Below are 24,891 nucleotides of genomic sequence, written 5' to 3' on the forward strand. Positions count from 1 at the left end.
GATTGAGAGGTAGTTTTCCAGAGATACCACCTTCGCCAAGCACTGTACCCTCTTCTGTGCGAGAATTCCGTCCCATTCCACTTAAAGAGAAAAGCATCACTTTGCCATGAAGGGGCTTTGACTCTTTGAATCACAGCTTTGCATGATACAAACTGGAATTTCAGGTTAGAATTACCCTCCATTTCCTCATAAAGACAGAAGTAACATGATACACTTTTATGAAGGATTATTCTGGACACCAAGCTTCCTATGTCGGTGTGGCCAGCCACAGAGTCTGGCACACCACGGAGGACCACTTCTGAGCACCTGAATTGTGGCTCGTGTGCATTGAGATGTGCTGTTGAAATCCACAGACCCAGACCCATTGAGATGTGCTGTTGCAATCCACAGACCCAGACTAAGCGCTAAATTTAAAATAAAGCCCAATAAACATTAAATCTTACTTCTAAATTAAGAAAGACATCATTTAAGTACCCACCTGAAGGATTTTCTAGTCCACAATCATAGTTTTCCTTTGTTCACTGCCATTTTAAAACAACTTCGATTGGGCCATTATCGTTAGGGTCTCCCTTCTTGCTACCGGCTTCCTAGATTGCCTTCACTCCGTTGTAGATTAGACAAGAACTAGAGTAATATGCAGTTATTTCTTATCAAGCCAGAAACACCCAGGAGTCAGGAGAGCCATGGAAAGGGATTCTCGTGCAATGTGTCAATTTAATAAATTCCCAACTGCATAGCATGACTGCATTTCCAACTGTGCGTCATTCAACAGCTCAAAGTCCCACTGTTATTATAAAATTCCTTCATAGAACATGTCACAATTCCATAAATGTACCCAACTCTGTGCTAGGTCGGAGGAGATCATTCTTGTGCATGTTCGCATGTGTGTACAGCTTCTCTCAGTAAAGTAGAAAGTCTCACCCACATGTCATCACCTCCCACGTAAGATGCCATGGCAAGATTCTATCCCTCTATCAAAGAACTCCTGAAAGGCTCAGATGTTACTTACGTGTGAATCTCATCCTGTCTTCCCTAACATCAGACTCAATTATCTGAACACAGGGCTTGAAGCCTACTGTCTAGCACCCAACTGGCAAAGTTGACTCCAAAAAATGTTTGATGAGGAGCTCCCGCTATGATGCAGTGAGTTAAGAATTCTACTGTAGTGGTTTTGGTCTCTGCAGAGGCGCAGGTTTGATCCCCAGCCCCGTGCAGTGGGTTAAAGGATCTGGCATTGCCACGGCTGCATCTTAGGTTACAGCTGTGGTTCAGATTCAACCCCTGGCCTAGGACATTCCACGTGCCTGGCCATCAAAAAAAAAAATCCCATTGTGGCACAGCAGAAATGAATCCACTATCCTTAAGGATGTGGGTTCCATTCCTGGCCTCACTCAGTGGGTTGAGGATCCAGTGACGCCATGTAGGTCGCAGCTGGGATCCCGAGTTGCTGTGGCTGTTGTATAGGCTGGCAGCTGTAGCTCTGATTCGACCCCTAGCCTGGGAACTTCCATATGCCAAGGATGCAGGTTAAAAAGCAAAAAAAAAAAAAAGTTTGTTTTGTTTTGGTTTTTTGGGGTTTTTTTTAGTAATGATTTTTATTTTTTCCAATATAGCTGGTTTACAGTGTTCTGTCAATTTTCTACTGTACAGCAAGGTTACCAGTCACACATACATGTATACATTCTTTTTTCACACATTATCATGCTCCATCACAAGGGACCATAGTTCCCAGGGCTATAGAGCAGGATCCCATTGCTTATCCATTACAAAGGCAGTAGTTTGCATCTATTAACCCCAAGCTCCCAATCCATCCCACTCCCCCTCCCTCCCCCTTGGCAACCACAAGTCTCTTCTCTAAGTCCATGATTTTCTTTTCTGTGAAAAGGTCCATTTGTGCCTTATATTAATTAGATTCCAGATATGAGTGATACAATATGGTATTTGCCTTTCTCTTTCTGACTTACTTCACTTAGTATGCGAGTCTCTAGTTCCATCCATGTTACTTCAAATGGCATTATTTTATTCTTTTTTAAGGCTGACTAGTATTCCGTTGTGTATATATACCACATCTTAATCCATTCATCTGTCGATGGGCATTTGGGTTGTTTCCATGTCTTGGCTATTGTGACTAGTGCTGCAATGAACATGCAGGTGCATGTGTCTTTTTCAAGGGAAGTTTTGTCTGGATATTAAAAAAAAAGGTGGGGAGAGTTCCCATTGGGGTACAGTGGAAACGAATCGAACTAGGAACCATGAGGTTGGAGGTTTGATCCCCGGCCTTGCTCAGTGGGTTAAGGATCCAGCATTGCCATGAACTGTGGTGTAGGTCGCAGACACAGCTGGGATCCTGTGTTGCTGTAGCTGTGGCGTAGTCGGGCAGTTATAGCTCCAATTCGACGCCTAGCCTGGGAACCTCCATATGCCGCAGGTATGGCCCTAAAAAAAGAGCAAAAAAAAAAAAAAAAAAGTTTTTGACTTGAATTATCCATGTGTCTCAACCTTTCTTTCTTTCTTAAGAAGTTCTATTTTCTTCTGTCTTAACGATTAGAGGGGCCAAATCTCCTAATCAACATTAGCTTCCATCTGAAGTTCTGACTGGGGATTTGGCTATTTTCTAAACTATACCCAAATCAAGGGCAAAGTGTAGAAGTAAAACACTGGCAATTAGTAGATTTTGCTGTAAATGTTTATTTTCCTTTGAATGCAGAAAATACTCATTACTTGTAAATGTTCTTCAGGGGACTCTCAAAGAATTAGCCAAATAAATTTCCCCTATGATGGTCCTGGTTAGAGAGAGGGAAAAACTAGAAAAGCAATACCAACTAATCTGTGTCTTTCCTCTCTGTAAGAACACTATTGTAAGGAGTTCCCTGGTGACTCAGTAGGTTAAGGATGTGGCATTGTCACTGCCGTCGCATGGCTTTGATCCCTGGCCCAGGAATTTCTGCATGCCATGGGCATGGCCAAAAAAAAAAAAAAAAAAAAAAGAATAACAACACTCTTGTATCTGGAGAGCTCTGAGGAAGAGGGAAGAGCAAGCACTTTCTCAAAAAAAACAGAGGCAGAGGTAGGGTTTGGGTACCTGGGGAGCCACCAGAAGAAACCAGCCAGACAACAGATTGCCAAACCCAATAGCAAGCCTCACACACACACTATACTGGTTTCTCTCCAAACACAAAAATAGGCATGACCAAATGCAAGATGCTTTATGACTTCAATATGCATACTTATGCTCTCTCATTTATATCCAGGGATTCTACCGTGAACAAGCGGTGGATGTGCATGTCTCCTTTATACAGAATGTAGAGCTGTGCTGTCCGCTACCACAGCAACTCCCACATGCACCAACTGAGCACTTGAAACGTGGCTGGCCTGAATTAGATGTGCTCATAGGGGAGTTCCAGTAGTGGCTCAGTGGTTAAAGAACCCAACTAGTATCCATGAGGATGTGGGTTCGATCCCTAGCCTCGCTCAGTGGGCTAAGGAACTGGCATTGCCATGAGCTGTGGTGTAGGTTGTAGATGCAGCTCGGCTCCTGTGTTGCTGTGGCGGTGGTGTAAGCCGGCAGCTGTAGCTCTGATTCGACTCCTAGCCTGGGAACCTCCATATGCCACGGGTGGAGCCCTAAAAAGACAAAAAGACCAAAGGAAAAAAAAAAAAAAAAGATGTGCTTGTAGATGTAAATCTGCAGCAAATTTCAAACATTTAATATAACAAAAAGAATGTAAAATTTTTCAACTATTTTATGTTGATTACACATTGAAATTATTATATTTTACATATACAGTAGTAAAATACATTAATAAAATTAATTTCACCTGGTTCTTTTTACTTTTTAATATGGCTGCCAGACAATTTCAAATACTGTATGTGGCTCGCATTTTATTTTCTGCACTGCACTGATGAATATTTGCTTTATGTATTTAGGTGCTCCTATGTTGGGTGTACATATATTTACAATTGCTATATCTTGTTCTGGATTGATCCTTTCATCATTATGAAATATCCTTCTTTGCATCCTATTACAGTCTTTGTTTTATTTTTATTATTTTTTTCTTTTTACAGCCACACTATGACATTCAGACGTTCCAGGGCCAGGAACTATGCTAGGAATATTGTAACAAAATAAAGACAATGGGGCAAAAAGACCAAAAAAAAAAAGTTGGAGTTCCCATCGTGGCGCAGTGGTTAATGAATCCGACTAGGAACCATGAGGTTGTGGGTTCGATCCCTGCCCTTGCTCAGTGGGTCAAGGTTCCGGCGTTGCTGTGAGCTGTGGTGTAGGTCACAGACGCGGCTCGGATCCTGCGTTGCTGTGGCTCTGGTGTAGGCTGGTAGCTGCAGCTCCAATTCGACCCCTAGCCCGGGAACCTCCATATGCCGCAGGAGTGGCCCAAGAAGTGGCAAAAAGACAAAAAAAAAAAAAAAAAAAAAAAAAGACAATGGGGAATAGAAGAAAAACATCTAATTTATAAAACCACAGTTGTAATACTCACTCTGAAAAGCAACAGCGTTTCAAAAGCCATGAGTCATTCTCATCCTATCAGAAATCTTCTGGGTAAGAATCAATGGTGGCAACAGAAAAGTCACATCTGGGTTGAAAATGACTTCTGAATCTTCATGCTTCTCAAGCTGGACATTAAAACAATACACACTTGTGCAAATAAAGTCAGAAATTGCTACTCCAGAAATGTAGATAATCTAAATTACTAAATCTTGATTGCTTACCATTAAATTCTCTACGGAAGTAACCATTATCACAAGCAGTCTCATCCTCCTGGTCTGTGGCACATGATGAGGTTTCTTTAATTCAGAGGATCCCTCCCTCGCTTTTTCTTTTTAGGGCTGCACCTGCGGCATATGGAAGTTCCCAGGCTAAGGGTTGAATCAGAGCAGCAGTTGCTGGCCTATGCCACAGTCATGGTAATGCCCAGGGCCGAGTCTCGTCTGCAACCTACTCTTCAGCTTACGGCAACACAGGGTCTTTAACCCACTGAGTGGGGCCAGGGATCAAATCCGCATGCTCACGGACACAATGTTGGGCTCTTAACCCGCTGAGCCACGATGGGAGCACCTCAGAGGAGCCCCTCGATTCAGTGTGAAAACATTTAGTTTACTGGAACACTAGCCCCCAGGTTCCAGGCTTTTACCTTACTCTATCGAATACTCTCAGCATACCTACTGAAAGCATGCTCTCCCCAGAAAAAGGAAAAAAAAAATCAAAGCAATATTCTATTTTTTAAAAATTTCTTGTTTTGGAGTTCCCATCGTGGTGCAGTGGTTAACGAATTCGACTAGGAACCATGAGGTTGTGGGTTTGATCTCTGGCCTCGATCACTGGGTTAAGGATCCGGTGTTGCTGTGAGCTGCGGTGTAGGTCACAGATGCAGCTTGGATCTGGCGTTGCTGTGGCTCTGGTGTAGACCGGTGGCTACAGTTCCAATGAGACCCCTAGCCTGGGAACCTCCATATGCCATGGGTGCGGCCCTAAAAGGACAAAAGACAAAAGACAAAAAAAAAAAGTCTTCTTTAAGAAAACGATGTGAAGTTTAAAATTTCATAGTAAGGCTAAAAATGAACTATGTAAACAAACAGTGCCAACTGGATTCTCCAGCTTGACGCTGCTATTCTTCTTAGAGGAAGCAGGTAGCACCAAAGAAGCTGTAGGGGTGGAAAGCGGGCCCCACAGAATTTGCCACCATCATTTAGAGATAATTGTGGAAACAGACCTGCAAGACCAAAAGGTGCATAGCAAAGAAGCAGCTCAGTAAGTTCAATTTGTATTTCCATCAGAGCCTGGCATGTCCCACATGGAAAGTCCATGGTGAAAGAGGGTAAGATGTCCAGTAGATCAGTGAAAAATCTGGATGTTTAGCAAAACCCAAAGAAAAATGGAAATCCAATTGCTTCGTTCAAGGGCAGGGTGGGTCACAATAGAATGAGCTGCTTTCCAAAATGGCTCACCTACTGATGACTACTGATAATATTAGCAGCGATATGGGCAAAGCGGTCACCCATCAATACATGTGGCTTATTAATCAACCCATATGCAAATGCAAATACAAATCAAATAATGGTATCAATAAGGAAGAATTGAGAGCCTGGTCTCTTCCCCAAAGCTAACTTCCCAGCTAGCACCGACTGTGCCGCCCCGGTTAATGATGCGTATGTAGCCTGCTTCCTTACCATTGACCCTGAGAATACAAGTGCGATGCTACCTTGCAGACGGAAAGAATGCCACATCTCCCCATCCGCAAGCGAAATGGAAGAGGTAGAAGGCAGTCTCTCAGAAGGGCTTGGCAGCTTAGGGAGAGAGCGATCCACATATGTGGCTGCTACGGGATCTGGAACTCTTTCTTGCTCCATTCAGGAAATCCAACCCAGAAGTTCCCTGGCGGCTCAGTGGGTAAAGGACTTGGCGTTGTCACTTCCGTGCCTCAGGAAACTGCTGTGGCGCAGATTCAATCCCTGACTGGGGAACTTCTGCATGACACAGGCACAGCCAAAAAAAAAAGGGGTGGGGGGAATCCAATCAAACTCCAAAGATACCAGCACAGAAAGGAACCCAAGGGCAATGTTTCACTAACTCTGGATTTCTGCTGATGTGTCTACGTAACTCCCCTCATCTGTGCAGCATCTTCGGGGGGCAGAAGTTCACCTCTAGAGGAAACTGTGCTAAGTGTCAACGTCTGGCACTGACCTTCACAGAGCAAAGACGTGCATGTCACTGGTACTTTGCACGTCAACAAAACAGCAAGTCCAAGTAAGAAACAACAACAAAAGTGATAATTAGGAACTGAGGCGGAGAGCTTATGGAGAAAACAGAAAAGGAAGGCGCCTCCGCAGCTCCCGCCCACTCCAAATTTCGATCAAGTAAACGTGTGGGCTGATACCAAGCAGGTGATGACGTCAGTGACACAGTGTCACCACCCACTCAAGTGCCCGCTGGTCTGGGAAACCGCGCCCCCACTGGGTCTCAGAGCTCTCGGCCCATTGTCTTTGCACTGTGACCACAGGCCCAAATCTAGGTAAAATACTTACCTGCTTTGCTCAAGAGGCCTTCCTTGGCTCCCCACTTTGTCACAGGATGCCATTTGACACTCTTTGTCCTTATCCTTTGATACTCATAGCCCCCCCATGAACATAATCACATCATAATTAAATGCTTATTTTCCGGTACATTTGTTTAAAGCCTGCCTCCCTCCAAGAGAAGGTCCAGTGCAAGAGGGCAGGTGGCTCCTGCAGGGGAAGAAAAATCATTTCTCCTCTCCCCTTCTAGGTTCTTAGCTGACGACTTTCTGTAATAAGAGATTAACAGAAGAAAAACAAGTTTAATGATATGCACGCCCGCTGTACGCATGAGAGAGACCCAGGAAAATTGAGTGATTCCAAAAGAGCCCAAGCACCCCCTTCAATACCATCTCCAGCTAAAGACAAAACACGTTTTGGGGGAGCCAGTTATGGGAGACGACCAGGCAAAGCACAGCAAGCAAGGGGGAGGTTGTGATGCAGACTTGAGCCTTCTCCATTGATAATAAGAGTTTCCACAGATTGAGAGTCACCCTTTTCTCCCCAGTAAAGAAAAGGTGCCCCCTTACCAATGCAGGTGTCCCTTCTCGTGCTAAATGCCTCTTGCAAAAGGACAAGGTCTCTTCACTTTTCAGAGCTTTTCATGTGTTTGCTGCTTCTGAAAAATAGGCAGCCTAGAGGAATCCTTACTACGCCAAAGAGACGTATCTAGGAGTCGAATTCTGCTCTCCTGCATGCCCCCCCCACCCCCCCGCACCTGACACCATGTATGACTCCTGCGGGGGTGGGGGGGTTTGCTCAAGGTCCATTGGTTGGAGGAATGATTGACCGTAACTTTCTAGGTGTTCAAGGCCACTGGTGCTCCACTAAACAGCCATGCTACTACCATCCTGCGCTTCGCTGGATTCCAAGTTCAAGGGGAATCTCCAAAAGAGAAAAGCTCATGTCGCAACAACAAAGAGGCTGGTTTATGGCTTCTTAAGTGGCCTTCCTTCCGGTTCTATTTACATGCATCATTAGCCCATTGCGAAAGCACTCAGTTATAAGTGACTTTCGAAATCACAATCATTACAATTGAAAACTGCCATTTCAGGCAGACCACCCCTTTGCACTGTTCGAGTGTCCCCTCTGTGCTTCTGTCCCTCTCTCCATGAGGCCTATTTCAGCTTTTAACCTACCTTGTGGGCTTTTCATTTGGAGCCTCTTGTGATCTTCAAGCTGTAATTTTCACAAGTGGAGCCCTAAAGCTCTTTAATATTTTTGTTTACCAGAATTATTCCTTTCATTTCTGCGTGTGTGTGTGTGTGGTAGATGAATTTTCTGTAGTATTTCGCAAAATAAGGCTTTCCAGCGTTAAGAGAAAAAAAGTCAAAAGGCTGAAGATGACCACCAAAAAATGAACTGAGCAGTTAAAACATTTCAAGTGCTCTCAGAAGGCTCAGATGCAAGCAACAACCAAGTCGACTCAAGTACACTCAACAGGGAAATCAGGAAGCGTATGTGACAATACACAAGTTCCTGTACTGAACACACAGCTAGACCAGACACCAAAACTGCAGAGCTTACGGGAGAGACAGATTTATGGCAGGGCCAAGCAAGAACAAGCGGCTCATGCTCAAAAACTCCAAACTTCCCAGTGGTTTTCAAGGAGAGGTTTTTATAGGCAAAATTTGGGATGACTTTCTTCTGCCTGGTTGGTGGTGAAGTAACAGGGTGATGCTCAAGGAATCTTGGGCTCGGCCTAAAGTTGCCATCCTCATCCTCCACCTGCCTGGGGACCTTAGTTGCTTCAGAAGAAGCCAAAGATAATGTTATGAGTATCCCTGGAGGAGGAACCAGGACTGCACTCTTGTGTGTCGACCGCTCCTCCTTGGTTTCTGTGCTCCCTCCTCTCCCAGATTAGCAACCGTATGGATCTGCCCTTTGGAACACAGAGAAGGCCACGGAGGCTGAATGAAGCCTACTTCCTACAAACAAGAAACGGGGGACACAGAATTTGGACTCAGGAGGGCCCTACAGGGTCCTGCGCCGTTGCACATCCTGGAGGAGAATGTCGTACCAAAGGGCCAGGAATGGGGCAGATGAGGGAGGTGCAGGGCTGGGTCTTGTCTTTATTTTAAAATTTGATAATTGCCTCATTGTGAATTTTTTTTGGAATTTTTAAAAATATTACATTAAAATATTAGTGACGCGCCCTCCAAAAGTCGAACGGAATTACCATATTGGTGGACGTTAAGGCCCCTTCAAGAGATAAAACTCAAAAAGCCTGTGGGCGAGTTAAGAATGACCAGACCTTTATTGCCCCACCCATTTCATTGTAATCCCCCCCACCCCCACTTTGTACCACCTGGCCTACTCCTTCCTATCCCCTACTAGTAATGGTTTATGGCCCACTCCTCACCCCACCCCTACAGGGGCCTTCTATGCCCCCAACCAACCAGTAAGTGTATCATAAGACCCACCTTTCTCCAACCAATCAGCAGGTCAGCAGGTGTATCCTGAGACTTCTCCTCTCCCTGGGCTATACAGACAGACACGACCACCAGCTCAGGGTCACCTCTCCCTGATCATCAGGAGTCGTCCTGCTGCACTAGCAGCGTCTCTTATCTCAATAAACTCTTCTTTCTTTTCACCCCACTGTGAATCTGGAAATTCTTTTTCCAACCCACACACAGACCACAACACATATGACCCAGCAACTGCACTCCTAGTTATAACTGTTTACCAAAAGAGTTAAAAACAGATGCCCAAACATTGACTTGTGCATGAATGTTCTCAGCAGCACTACAATACCCAAACAGTAGAAACAACCCAAATATCCATCAAGAGATGAAAGAATAAGTGAACTGTAGTATAATCCATACCATGAAATTCTGGTCAGCCATAAAAAGGAATGAAGAACTGACACAGGCTATGATACGGATGGACCTTGAAAACATCAAGCTCAGTGAAAGAAGCCTGACACGAAAGGCCATATATTGTCTGGTTCCACTGATATGAAATCTCCAGAATAGGCAAATCCACAGAAATAGAAAGGAGATTAGTGGTTGTCAAGGGCTGGGAGGAGGGAGGAATGGAGAGTGGGCTGCTGATGGGTATGGGCCTTTACTGTGGAGTGACGGAAAGGCTCTGGAACCAGATAAAAGTGGTAATTGTACAACACTATGAATGTACTTCGAGCTACCACATCGTTCACTTTGAAATGGTTATGTTATGTCAATTTCACCTCAATTTATTTTTTTTTTAATTTTTTTTTTTTTTGTCTTTTTGTCTTTTTGTTGTTGTTGTTGTTGTTGCTATTTCTTGGGTCGCTCCCGCGGCATATGGAGGTTCCCAGGATAGGGGTCGAATCGGAGCTGCAGCCACCGGCCTACGCCAGAGCCACAGCAACGCTGGATCCGAGCCGCATCTGCAACCTACACCACAGCTCACGGCAACGCCGGATCGTTAACCCACTGAGCAAGGGCAGGGACCAAACCCGCCACCTCATGGTTCCTAGTCGGATTCGTTAACCACTGCGCCACGTCGGGAACTCCTCACCTCAATTTAAAAGGATATATATTATTGATCTTGATTTCTGAATTTTGTTTTGGGGGTTTTTTTGGTTTTATTTCAGTTTGGGGGTTTTGTTTTGTTGCCGCAGCAAGCAGCGGCTTGACGTGGGATCTCAGTTCCCAGATCAGGGATTGAACCTGGGCCGCAGTGATGAAAACGCCAAGTCTTAACCAGTAGACCACCAGGAAGCTCCTGATTCCTGAGTTTTTTTAATGTCCCTTGAAATTCTGTGCCTAAGGTCAGAGCCTTACTTGCCAGCCCGTGGTCTTGGACCTGTTTCATTTTACTTTTAACTAGAAATAAACAAAGTGAGAAAGTGAAATAATCTTGGGCCACACGCACATCTGTGGCTGAGTTCTGGGTAACAGAATGACTCAATTTTGATTCGAAACTAGTTCTCACGTGTGCCCTGCCAGCCTTCCCATGTGGCCCAGAGAAGGCTCAGTTACCTCGATCCTTGCTCACTACCTGGATATCACCAGAGGCCGGACAAAACACCAACACACTTTCTGCTCAATGAGGTTGTTGGGAGAAGTTTAATCGGCTAAAGCAATTTGTGAGACCCCAAAGTCACTTCTGGAAGAAAAGGAAAACCAGCGTGAAATTCTGGTTCATGGACGTACGTATGATTCGACTCCCCTCGAGGCTGTACATCCCATGTTTGGTGGAGAACGGAGTGATTCTATCAGAGTGGGGGTGATTTCTTCAGAGAGTTCCTTCATCTTGGCTTCCGTTACTTCAGAGGCCATCAAAAAAAAAAAAAAAAAAAGAATATAAGTATCAGTCACATTGGAAGCTGAATAATCTAAGTCCTGAAAATACCTCCAAATGGTGTCCATGTCTGAGGCAAAGCTAAGCGGACCCAGATGTGCTTGCCCTGGTCACCATGAATGTTCGGCTCCCAAGTGAAATAAGAAATCACACTGGAGTGATGAGCTCAGGACGAATTTCCCCAAAGCCGCTCCCTGCTAAAGAGCAGGGACACGTCAAGGCCTGCCCTCCCCCGAGGGCTGTCCAGGCAGCACCCACCTCTGAGTGTGGATGGAATAAAGCCATCCGGACTGCTAGCTTCTCTAAGAAAACCGCGAGCAGCCCTGGGGGACATAAGCTGCCCTTGGAAGCCAAGCCAGTCTCTGCTATGTCCCCACCAAGGAAGAAAACACTATTTTATTTTCTACAAATCCGAGGACATCTGCTTCTTCACGAGTGACTTAGCCCAGGGGGCATCATGCTGTGTCTGGAAATGAAGCTTTACACTGGGACTCGGCCCTGCCTGTTTATTGACGTGCTATTGTCTGAGCCTGCTCTTCCCTCGCCAAGGGCACCGAGGTCCTTGCAACGGAGGCTGCAGGGCCCACAGAGGCCAAGACGGCGTCTGGCCCTTCACGGAACAAGCTTGCTGCCCCTCACCCAGACGACTACAACTCCCACACCACAGCCTCCGTGTACCCTTCTCTAGGTGCATGCAAATATTTATTCCTGGCCTCGGGTGCCCTCCTAAGTGCTGGCTTTCTCGGGCACATTCCACATCCCCCAAAGCATGATGGGCTGTCAAGTCCGTCCCGCTAACTACGGCAAACAGGAGCATCCCCGGGGGAGCAGGACCCTGGGACGCGCCCTTCCACACGGAGACGACAGCCTGTCTGCAAGACAGACGAGAACCTCAAGGTGCCCTCTTACCCTCGCAGGCAAAGCCGGGGATCCCAAGTCACGCATCGGTTTCAGCTGATGTCCAACTCGGCTATCCTGGGCTCTGAAAAACTGTCATCACTGGCGTCGCTGTATCGATCACTAGAACAAAAGAGGGACTCGTGGGGCGAGGTGTAAAAAGCTCTGGGTGACTTCTAGGTACAATCCCAAACACGTGCCATAATTAACCCCCACTCTGAGAACATACTAAGGAATCGTCTATCGCCATGTCTTTGTCAGTATAGGGAGACGTGAGTCCAAGCACACACGAGGGTCTCCTTTGGTCAGAGGAACTGATCACTTGCTTTTAGCGTAAATCAGCAGTACCTTATTCAGAACATTTATGAAAGTATTTCCATTTAGAGTGAAATTTATCATCTTCTGAAGACCACTAAGATAGCGCAATAGCATGAAAGCTTCCCATTCCGACAAACATTCTCATAGGTCTAAGGGTTTGAGAAATGATTTGCACAAAGTAGAAACTTTAGGTACATTCCAACGACCTTGAGTTACATGGCATGTTCAAAGTGGAACCAATTATTGACACAGATGTTGCCATGTTGGGCTCCCGTAGAAACACACCTTCTCCGTGAGACAGGCCTGCAATTGCACTTTGACTTTGAGCCATGGGCTCAGTCTGGGGTTCCTCTTGCTTGGTTTCAAATAAATCAGCAGGATGATCAACTCCTCAAGAGTTCCACTGATCTATGAAAACCACATTGCCAGGAAGTAAGTGCTTCATGCCTGACCCATTCCTAGCCTTGGCCAGCTCTTTGCTGACTTGTGGCAATGGAAGTCTGAATTCCATAGGAGGTGAAAATCCACCTTTTTTTTAAAAGGAGGAGAGGGAACAACTGGCGAAACTTTATGCTGATAGGCTAAAAAACAAAGATTTATGCTAAACTACTGAGCAAATATCAATACTTAAGCAAAATCATAACAGACCACCTCGCTCTCCTCCCTGACTTCTGGACAAAATACTGGGAAGGGGGAAGTTGGGTTAGAGTATGGAGATGAGATACAAAAATATTAAGAATTTACAGGAAAGACAAGATTTGTTACATAAACAAGGAAATGAACATATTCTTTTTTGTTTTCCTTTTCTAGGGCCGCTTCCCGCGGCATATGGAGGTGCCCAGGCTAGAGGTCTAATCGGAGCTGTAGACCCCAGCCTACGCCAGAGCCACAGCAACTCAGGATCCGAGCTGAGTCTTCGACCTACACCACAGCTCAGGGCAACGCCGGATCCTTAACCCACTGAGCAAGGCCAGGGATCAAACCGCTGTGCCACTACGGGAACTCCAATTTTTTTTTCCTTTTTTGAAAAATTTTTTAAATTTGTTCATTTTTATTTTATTTTATTTCATTTTTGAACATATCCTTAAAAGCAATCAAGTGGAAGATATATCCTTGTTAGGTTTTAATTCAGGAAAACTATTTCTACTATTACAAAAGGGTTTCTTTCCAATAAAGAAAACACGGGGCAGTTCCCATTGTGGGTCAGCGGTTGACGAATCCAAGCAGTATCCATGAGGATGCAGATTCAATCCTTGGCCTCGCTCAGTGGGTTAAGGATCTGGCGTTGCTATGAGCTGTGGTGCAGGTCACAGACCAGGCTCAGATCTGGCATTGCTGTGGCTGTGGTGTAGGCCAGCGGCTACAGCTTTGATTTCAACCCCTAGCCTGGGAACTTCCATGGGTATGGCCCTAAAAAGCAAAAAAAAAAAAAAAATCCATGGGAATAGGAGTTCCCATTGTGGCTCAGTGGGTTAAGAACCTGACATAGTGTCCATGAGGATGCAGGCTCTATCCCTGGCCTCGCTCAGTGCGTTAAGGATCCGGTGTGGCCGAAAGCTGCAGCATAGGTACAGATGCGGCTGGCTTCTAGAGTTGCCGTGGCTTCAGTGTAGGCTTCAGCTGCAGCTCTGATTTGGCTCCTAGCCCAGGAACTTCCACAAAGAAACAGAGGAATAACCAAAGAATTTTTTCTAAAGCAACCCCTAAAAGGTGACATATCTTTATCCATGCACTCTCACTACACAAACCTAGAGTCCTTCCTGTTTTCTGCAACAAAAGGGGATGTGGAAGGTGCATTCAACTCCCCGTGTGAGAAGAAATGAAAGTCGGGGATGTTCAAGTGATTCAGCAGGCACACGGCTCATTCGAGGTGGGGCCAGAATCCCCACCGTGCTAACCCAGGCCTCAGGCTCAAGTCGGAGCTGTGCTGCAGTGCAGGGCATGTACCCGAGAGCACAAGTGAGGAGGTGCAAAGGGCCCAGCGGACTCCCTTTTCTCAAGCATGAGATGTTATACCTGCTTCGTTCTGCACCTCTGAGCCTGGGCGGGAGCACCTCTTCCCCCTCACACTCCTGGCTGTGCTGTTTATTAGCCATGCACCTTTGGCCTGGTCATTTGGCGCCTGAGAGTCTAGGAAAGAGTAGTAACAATACTTCCAAAACGTTATGTGGGCCAAAACAGAAGACAAAAATGTGCTCTGACACTGTATAAAACACGAGCTGTTGCTGTTTAGGGGGATTATGTGTTTACAACACGCTGCCTCTCCAAAAGTCACGGAAATATAAAGTGATGAAAATGGCCAAGTGCATGATTTTCAGAATTGTTTCCTGTACCAAGAATAATTCCGTACCCATTTTAGCAAGTGGACGTGGCTGGGTCTAAACTAGTGGCACCCATTTCTTATCTGACGGCTGTCAGCCCCAAACTGCCAACACATCAAAAGGGCACGGGCTGCGTCTAACAAAGGGAGGCTCGGCTTGAATGGACCCGCCTCCGAGGCAAATTGACTGGGTGCGCTACTTTTCTTTCATGTGTGTTCAGGGCTGGAGGTAGAACAATTAAATAAGCCACAACATCCAAGCACAGAATCATCAAAACAGGCATCGCTGCTAAACATGCTGATTTTATGGCATTCACGTGCCAGCAAAACATAACTGCTAGAAACAAAATTCTTTTTTTTTTTTTTTTTTTGTCTTTTTTTGCTATTTCTTGGGCCGCTCCCATGGCATATGGAGGTTCCCAGGCTAGGGGTCCAATCAGAGCTGTAGCCACCGGCCTACGCCAGAGCCACAGCAACGCGGGATCCGAGCCGCGTCTGCAACCTATACCACAGCTCACGGCAACGCCGGATCCTTAACCCACTGAGCAAGGGCAGGGACCGAACCCGCAACCTCATGGTTCCTAGTTGGATTCGTTAACCACTGCACCACGACGGGAACTCCTAGAAACAAAATTCTACAAGCAGAACAACAGTGGCTTGGATTGCCATGGTGGCTCAGCAGTAACGAACCCGAATGGTACGAATGAGGCCTGGGGTTCAATCCCTGGCCTTGCTCAATGGGTTAAGGATCTGGCGTTGCCACAAGCTGCGGCATAAACTGGCAGCTACAACTCCGATTCAGCCCCTAGCCTGGGAACTTCCATATGCAGCAGGCACAGCCTTGATAAAAAAAAAAAAAAAAAAAAAAAAAGAAGAAGAAGAAGAACAGCAGTGTCTCCTGCACGTCCAATAAAACGTGTTTGCAGCTCTGTGTGGTGTAAGACCTAAGGATTCATTTTTGTCACACACAGAACAGACTTAAGGCATAAGATATACTTCTCTGGGTGTACTTTCACTCAATTCAAGACATCTCAGCTCAGAGTTCCTGCTGTGGCACAGTGGGTTAAAGATCCAGCACTGCTGTGAAGGTGTGGGTTAAATCCCCAGCCCAGCTCAGTGGGTTAAAGGATCCAGCACTGCCACACCTGCGGCAGAGGTCGCAGCTGTGGCTTCATTTCAATCCCTGGCCCAGGAGCTTCCATAGGCCACAAGTGCGGCAATTAAAAAAAAAAAAGACATCTCAGCTCTATCTTAAGACTAATCTGTCTTAGGAGTTCCCTTGTGGTGCAGCAGGTTAAGGATTCAGCATTGTCACTGAAGTGCTTGGGTCTCTGCTATGGTTCGGGTTCAATCCCTGGCTCTGGACCTTCTGCATGCTGCAAACGAGGACAAAAAAAAAGACTAACCTGTCTTTTAAATAATCTCTAGACACACACACACACAACTTCTCAGTGGGGAAAGTTAGGGTCTTATATGTTCGATTTTTGAAATGTCACAGAATGCAGGTCTTATATGTTCGATTTTTTGAAATGTCACAGAATGCAGATCTATTCATGTGTGTCTCATTACATTTGAGGAGCAGAAAGTTTGAAACCTGCACTGTCCCATATGGTAGCCACAAACCATAGTAAGTTTAAATCAAAGAAAATCAATTAAAATTTGGACTTCCCGCTGGGGCACAGTAGATTAAGAATCCAACTGCAGCAGCTCGGTACAGGTTCAATCCCTAGCGTGGCACAGTGAGTTGAAGGTACAGGTTCAATCCCTAGCGTGGCACAGTGAGTTGAAGCATCGGATGTTGCCACAGCTGTGGTGTAGGTCAAAGCTATGGCTTGGATTCAATCCCTGGTCCGGGAACTTCCATATGCTGCAGATGCGGCCATAAAAAAATAAGTAAAATAAAATAAGAATCAAAATTAACCACTGCGCCACCAAGGGAACTCCTGAATGATTATTTTAAAAAAACAAACCACAATCACCAGGCAATGGTTCTCCTTGGCATTCTGTAAAAAAGTGTTTTTTTGGTTTTTTCTTAAGGTCGGGCTACGTACACTCAATTAAAAATCGGAGTTCCCATCATGGCACAGCAGAAATGAATCCGACTAGGAACCATAAGGTTGCAGGTTCCATCCCTGGCCGTGCTCAGTGGGTTAAGGATCCGGTGTTGCAGTGAGCTGTGGTGTAGGTCAAAGAGGTGGCTCAGATCCCAAGTTGCTGTGGCTGTGGTGTAAGCGGGTGGCTACAGCTGATTCATCCCCTAGCCTGGGAATCTCCCTATGCCTTGGGTGTGGCCCTAAAAAGACAAAAGACAAAAAAAAAAAAAAAAAAAATCACAGCATCTCTCCCTCATGCATGCATAGGCCCCCAAATAACGGAAGCCCTTTTTTTTTTTTGTCTTTTTGCTATTTCTTGGGCCGCTCCCGCGGCATATGGAGGTTCCCAAGCTAGGGGTTGAATCCGAGCTGTAGCCGCCGGCCTACGCCAGAGCCACAGCAAGGCGGGATCCGAGCCGCGTCTGCAACCTACACCACAGCTCACGGCAACGCCGGATCGTTAACCCACTGAGCAAGGGCAGGGACCGCACCCGCAACCTCGTGGTTCCTAGTCGGATTCGTTAACCACTGCGCCACGACGGGAACTCCAAAGCCCTCTTTTTTTAAAAACCTTTTTAACTGTACTATTTTCTGACAAAACAAAATCACAGTCACTGGCAGCAACATATGGGAAACGCTATCCTTAAACACTGGCTTGACTTACAAGACTTGACTGCCATTTATTTCCACATGTGGTTGTTTGCAAACAAAAGGCTTGTCATAGGCAAGTTTGTCAGAGACTCCCGGTGCCTCATAAATTTCCAATATAAGAAAATACAGGAGTTCCCGTCATGGCGCAGTGGTTAACGAATCCGACTAGGAACCATGCGGTTGCGGGTTCGGTCCCTGCCCTTGCTCAGTGGGTTAAGGTTCTGGTGTTGCCATGAGCCGTGGTGTGGGTCACAGACGCAGCTTGGATCTGATGTGGCTGTGGCTGTGGTGTAGGCCGGCGGCTACAGCTCTGATTCGACCCCTAGTCTGGGAACCTCCATATGCCGCAGGAGCGGCTCAAGAAATGGCAAAGACAAAAAATAAAGAAAGAAAGAAAATACACATTCCAAGGCACTGGGGCAAGGGTACAACAATGCCTCACATAGCCCATCTCCCCTGCTACCCTGAGGCAGTCGTTAAACCAGCTCTTTTCCATTAACAGAAAGTGGTGATTGGAATTGCTAAAAATTTTAATGGAATACTTAAGATTCCCAGCATGCATAAATTCCTACAATATTTTATATCAAAATCCATTTCATGCGAAAAAAGCATGTTTTCAAACAGGATGCCACGCACAGTTTCTCCCAAAAGAACTGTTACCGCTCTACCTCCTTCCTTCTCAAAGAGCCCCTGGAAGCCATAAAATATAAGAGCAATGGAATAAAAACTTAGTATGCTTTGAATTCGTTTTCCATGGAATAATAAACGGCAGAACACAAGCCTGGCAGGGCATTAAAAGCGCAGTCGTCTATATCACTATTAACTCTGTTCCTGGCCGGCCCCACATCATCAGCAGGCAGTGAACCACGATCAATAAAGAGCACCTTTCAAGTAACATTTAATCCCCGAGGGAAGGTATACTCGGAAGGGGTTTAGCAGCATGACTTTACCAGAAAAAGACTCAAGGTACGGTTCTGGAGTCCAACAATAACAGAGGGAGCTGTTCTAAAAGACGTTTAAACGAAGTGTCAAAAAAGAAAGCCAAAAAAAAAAATCTTTTTTTTCTAGTTCACTTTTGCTTGAAATGTAACAAAGCGGGGAAGGAGTATTTTTGTATCAGTTGAACGTTTACAAAGCACCATCTCAGCTGTTCCTCACAGCAACCCTAAAGGAGGGAGATCCTGAGAATACACCCATAGCACCCGCTCAACTCGCCCATATTATGCCCACAGAAATAAGGTAGTAGCACCTTGTAATGGAAGAAGGGCTCCTGGCAATATCAAACACGCAGCCCAAAGGTTTAAAACAAACAAACAAACAAAAGCAAGGTGATTCCGAGTTAAAAACAATGCTAGGAGTTCCCATCATGGTACACCGGAAACAAATCTGACTACAGCGGAAACAAATCTGACGTGGAACCATGAGGTTGTGGGTTCGATCCCTGGCCTTGCTCAGTGGGTTAAGGATCCAGTGTTGCCGTGAGCTGTGGTGTAGGTCGCAGATGCGGCTCGGATCCCGCATTGCTGTGGCTGTGGCTCAGGCTGGCAGCTGCAGCTCTGATTCGACCCCTAGCCTGGGAACCTCCATGTGCCGTGGGTACAGCCCTAAAAAGCAAAAGCACAAAAACAAGCAAACAAAAACCCCCCCCCAAAATTGCTAGAAAATGCACATTAAATTCATGCAAGAGAAAAAGAGCATCTTATTCTCCTAGTCAAAGAGAAAGAGCTCCCCAAAGTGGGATAAGGATGATGAGGGGAAGAAATGCACAGTCTGCAGTCCTCGGAGAGGCCACTCCCACCTCCTGTGCTGCTGGCGGTAAGGATTTGGTGAACCAGCAGCCTAACGGGCTATAGATCAGCCCCACCTCCCGCTAAGCACTTCGGAATGTAAAGCAGGAGCCAGGGGAGCAGTGACGGCCGAAGCAAAGGCAGGGAACCCTCTGGGGGAGTTCAGCTGTTCCACATGGACTTGTACGTATTTTCTCCTGTGAGTCAAGGGAGTTTTAAGCTCCAAAATACTGCAGGAAGATCATTCTGCCATCAGAAGGTGCACTGAGCAGAGGAAAGCTGGGGGCAAGAGATGAAGGAGACGGGATCGAATGTGAAATTAATAATAATAATAGCACAATAATAGTAGCCCTTTAATTTCCCACCATGGACAGGGAACTGTGCTAAGTGCTTTCCATTTAGAAGAACACATGCCGCTCATGACGACCATGTGAACCGGGGATATTACCACCCTCTTTTTACACAGACACTGAGGAAGAGAAGAGTGAAGGCGCCGCCAGCTGGGAAATGAAAGAGCTGGGTTTGAACTCGGCAGGTCCTGCCTCGGAGCCTCCGAGCCTCCCAGGCACACCCCCCTCAGCCTGGCAGAAGATATGGGGGAGGGCGGATTCCAACCTCAGAAACCTCCAGAACCTGCTGACGAAGGACCTGGGGTGGTGGGGAGGAACCTGAGCTTACGGCTTATTGGTCGGAGTCGAGCCAGGGGCGTGGATGATGTGGGGGGGGGACTCCTGACAGGAAGATGTTTATCCAGATGTTGGTCACAATTCTGGGAGCCTGGGAGCGCCCCTGGGGTGTGGCCATAGAAGAGAGACAAGCTATAAGGTAGTGTTTCCCACACGGCTGGGGCCGCACACTTGCACACCTGCAAACACCTGGAGGCCGTACCTGAGGACCCCTGGAAGAACAAGGATGGATGGGAAGCTTTCAAGAGATGAATACAAGAAAACGACGTTTAAACTGCTGTGTGTGCACTTTTCCAGGAAGTGGGGCCGCAGCTGTCATCACTTTCTTGGAAGTGGGGCCACAGCTTTCATCACTCTCTTGTCAGCCCCCAAATGTACAGAACCATTTTACTACCCGATGAGCCCCACCGCCCCCAGGGTAGGGCATGTGTTCTTACTGGACCAGTGCATGACTCTCTCATGCCCAGCACCACGGCTGGACAGCGGGAGCTTCAGCCCCCATGGCAGGCTGAGGCGATGCTGAAGGGCACAGCCAGTAAACATCAGGAGCATCACGCAAGGTGGAAAAATGCATTTGAGGTGTTCAGTCCAAAATACAGGCTTTTGCAATTAATAAAGACTTTGTGGTGAGGCCTCGAGAACATGTGAATATCCTATTTTCCAAAACCTTTCCTCCAAAGGTTTCGGCAGCCACTGATGAGCCTTATTGGACCTAGTTATTACATTGGGGGTTGCATCTACATTTTCTTAAGTGGCCTTCTGTTTTTTCTGAGTATAATTACGGATTTCTAGAAATGCAATGTATTATAATCCATTGCTGTCATTATTATTTTTGACGTTCGAATTGTTTAAAATGAGGCCAGCAGAAACCCTTGCAAGCTGGCGTCTCTGACCTTATAGAAAACCTCCCCCTGGTGTTTGAACTCTTTCTTCAAGTCCAACAGTACATTCTGGGCTCATCTAGTACTTGCTCTGCCCCAGACCTAGAACCAACCATTTCTTCCAGAAACCTTAGTTCACTCGGTCAGGGATGGTATTTTAGAAATTAACGTGGAGAAAAAAAAAAAATGTTTCTTTACAAAAGAGACATCCAGTCACTACTTTGACCAGGTGATAAACTCAGCACCACCCACCTTGTGACACAAAGGCAATGTCATGCATCTTATGTGTCTCCTGACATGTCCTTATAATGCACAAAACAACTCCAACGGTGCCAGAAGGAGAAGAGAGAGAGAAGGGGACAGAAAAAATATTCCAAGAGATAATAGCCAAAAACTTCCCTAACATGGGAAAGGAACCACTCACTCAAATCCAGGAGGCACAATGAGTACCATATAAAATAAGCCCAAGGAGGAACACACCGAGACACATAATAATCAAACTGACCAAAATTAAAGACAGAGAAAATCTTGAAAGCAGCTAGGGAAAAGAAACAAGTAACATACAAGGGAACCCCGATAAGGTTATCGGCAGATTTTTCAGCAGAAACTCTGCAGGCCAGAAGGGAGTGGCAGGATATACTTCACATGATGAAAGGAAAAAACCTCCAACCAAGAATACTCTACCCAGCAAGGCTCTCATTCAGATTTGAAGGAGAAATCAAAACCTTCTCAGATAAGCAAAAGCTGAGAGAATTCAGCAACACTAAACCAGCCTTACAACAAATACTAAAGGAACTTCTCTAGGCAGAAAAGACAGCAACAGGAAACAACAGTTCCACAAATGACAAGGCTCACCAGTAAAGGCATATGTATACAGTAAAGATACGAAATCATCCATGCACAATTATACCACCAAAATCAGGAATCATGAGAAGAGGTGGGTTACAAATGCAGGACACTGGAGATGAACTTGCAATTAAGAGAACAACAACTTAAAACAATCTCATATACATACAGACTCTTATATCAAAACTTCAGAATAACTGCAAACCAAAAATCTACAATGGATACACAAACAAGGAATTTCTGGAGAAGAAATGTATCTCATAGTAAATAAGTGCATAACCCACCATGAAGGGGGTCATTTGACATCATTCTTGGAATGCTGAAGTCTTCTTACATCTGATTCTGATTTCCTCTCCATCAAAGAACTTATGATAATTATAATTAAATAATGCCACTGTACAACTAAATAATACAGTTCTACAATTGTATTATTAACAACCATTTCTCTCCATGGTACAATGTAAAGTCTATAATGTCTTGTTTATCACATCACCTAGAATGGTGTAATGCCTTTATTGAAGAATCAATGAGATGGAACAAATTGTGAGGACATATTTATATAGTTACACTGTTTTTTAACCAACTTATGCATTTTGTATTTTACTTATTTTCAGAGGATGTATTATTTTTGTTATGCTTACCAGTTAAGTTATTCTTTTTACTATGCTATATAAAATATTTAATGTTATATAAGGCTTTCTTTATAAATTTTAGTTGCATAATATAACAATTTAATATAATGCTAATTTTTAAAGAAAAATTGAAATGTAATAGATAAAACTAAGTAGTAAAGATGAAAGCCATAAAATTGGGATAAAGTATAGAATAAATTTCCTATTTGTCTCAGCATATTTTCCATTCCACTTCTCCAATGGGAGTCACTTAATCTGTTTCTTAAGATCCATGTTATAATAATCTGTGTGAATGTAATTGTGTGTAAATGTATGTATTTTATTCTGTAAAAAATAAAATAAAATAAAATAAAAAGACTAGAAGGAGGAGTTCCTGTCGTGGCTCAATGGTTAACGAATCCGACTAGGAACCATGAGGTTGTAGGTTCAATCCCTGGCCTCGCTCCGTGGGTTAAGGATCCGGCGTTGCCGTGAGCTGTGGTGTAGGTTGCAGATGCGGCTCGGATACCTCGCTGCTGTGGCTCTGGTGTAGGCCAGAGTCTACAGCTCTGATTCGACCCCTAGCCTGGGAATCTCCATGTGCTGCGGGAGCGGCCCTAGAAAAGGCAAAAAAAAAAAAAAAAGATGGGAAGGAAAGCCTCAAAAGTGAGCACAGTGACTGTGTTAGGCTTCTAGGTTTACGGATCCTTTTTTCTACCTTGCAGATTTTCCGTAATGCCTCAGCTAGAAGTCAGCAGAAAACAAAATCCTGCCAGGCTGGAGGCCAGCATGTCCCACAGAAGGAAAAGCCCAGGAGTCACAGAGGAGAGAAGGGAGACAAGGCAATGAGTGCCTTCGCCCCCAGGGCTGCTGCAGCGGAGATTCAAAGAGCAAAGGGGGGTTGGAGGTTGGTTGGGGGGGCGGGCTTGGCCCCTAGGGGCACACAGGACAGCAGGCAACGCAATGCACTCACTCGGGGTCTGCACTTCCTTTGGGACCCTCTGATTATACCGTAGTTTGGTCTTTCAAGTTTGCTCGGGAAGAGCCGAGCGAATACAGTGCATCCAGGGAGTAACTTCCCTCCTCTTTCCCTAGTGGCCTGGCTCCTCTTTCACCACATGGAACCCAGGATCCTAAAACCTAGAAGGCAATGCTACTCACATGTCTTAAGAGTCCGGCTTTATACTTTCAAGACATGTCCCCCCAAAGAGCTGCACTTCTGCGACCTGCCGGCTGAACTCCATCTAAGTTGCGGCTTTCAGACACAGAACGAGCATGATTCAAGCATGGGACTCTGACCTGACAGAGGGGCACGACAAATGTCAGCATCATACAAACTGCAAGTCATTCCTGACCTCGGTGTGGAGTGACTGTGCCTCCGAGTGTCGCGGGGCAGCCCTGGAGACACGCGGGCTGGAAAACAGCCTATGAAGGTGCCACTCCCAGACCTCGTCTTTTTCCCGGTGCTTCAACCTGGAATCCTGAAGCGACAAGGTCCTACTATAGAGCACAGGGAACTATATTCAAAGCATGGGATACATCACAGCAGAAAAGAAGAGAAAAAATATGCATATGCATAACTGAGTCGCTTTGCTGTACATTTGAAACTAACACACCCCTGTAAATCAACTATGCTTCAATTTTTTTTTTTAAATGGACTCTGGACAGAGATCATATGCTTTGTTTCTAGATGCTGAAGAACTCACAATTATAAGAACCTTTGGAGACTCTATTTAGTGTCAATCTCCTACAATTTTTTACTACAATTACATGAAGCAGTCTCATTCCATTACATCATATGTCAAAAAAACCAGGTACATTTGTGCTTACTGCTTATACATGGGACAGATCATATTTAGACACCAGGGCAGAGATATCAGCAAATAATTACAATGATTTATTTAATGGACCATAATTTTCCATTTAATTTCTTTACCCTAAAAATGACTTATTAGGGAGTCCCCGTTGTAGCTCAGTGGTTAACAAATCCAACTAGGAACCATGAGGTTGCGGGTTTGATCCCTGGCCTCGCTCAGTGGGTTAAGGATCAGGCGTTGCCATGTGGGTTGCAGAGGCGGCTCAGATCCCGAATTGCAGGTGGCTCTGGCGTAGGCTGGTGGCTACAGCTCCGATTCGAACCCTAGCCTGGGAACCTCCACATGCCGCGGGAGCAGCCCTAGAAATGGCAAAAAAGACAAAAAAAAAAAAAAAGAAAAGAAAAAAAATTTATTAGGGAGTTCCCATCTTGGCACAGAGGAAATGAATCCGACTATGAACCATGAGGATTCAAGTTCGATCTCTGGCCTCACTCAGTGCGTTAAGGATCCCACATTGCTGTGGCTGTGGTGTGGGCCGGCAGCTATAGCTCCAATTCAAGCCCTAGCCTGGGAACCTCCATATGCTGCAGGTGCGGCCCTAAAAAGACAAAAGACACATAAAAAATAAA

General features: G+C 45.5%; 1 protein-coding gene and 1 long non-coding RNA gene across 7 annotated transcripts in view; both read right to left on the bottom strand.

The window, feature by feature from the left end:
• Positions 1 to 2,017: 2,017 nt before the first annotated feature.
• Positions 2,018 to 4,851, bottom strand: LOC146394490 (uncharacterized). The gene is made up of 3 exons (XR_014835782.1): positions 4,729 to 4,851; positions 3,594 to 4,632; positions 2,018 to 2,405 (listed from the first exon to the last, which is right to left on the bottom strand). It is a non-coding gene; the product is annotated as an uncharacterized LOC146394490 (long non-coding RNA).
• A 6,250-nt stretch (positions 4,852 to 11,101) lies between these two features.
• The window catches only part of CTPS2 (CTP synthase 2), a 131,118-nt gene continuing 117,328 nt past the window's right edge, over positions 11,102 to 24,891 (bottom strand). For all 6 annotated transcript variants that reach the window (XM_021080709.2, XM_021080708.2, XM_021080707.2 and 3 more), the window contains 2 exons: positions 12,265 to 12,375; positions 11,102 to 11,320 (listed from right to left, as the gene is read on the bottom strand). In XM_021080709.2, coding sequence (XP_020936368.1) covers positions 12,306 to 12,375 — 70 coding nt within the window. In that variant the 3' untranslated portion in view covers positions 11,102 to 11,320; positions 12,265 to 12,305. The remainder of the gene's footprint in view (positions 11,321 to 12,264; positions 12,376 to 24,891) is intronic.

Source organism: Sus scrofa, chromosome X, assembly GCF_054392235.1.
Source record: "Sus scrofa isolate SSC_HxYL_T2T_F1_AM1 chromosome X, Sscrofa_HxYL_maternal_Yorkshire_Landrace_v2.0, whole genome shotgun sequence".
NCBI lineage: Eukaryota > Metazoa > Chordata > Mammalia > Artiodactyla > Suidae > Sus > Sus scrofa.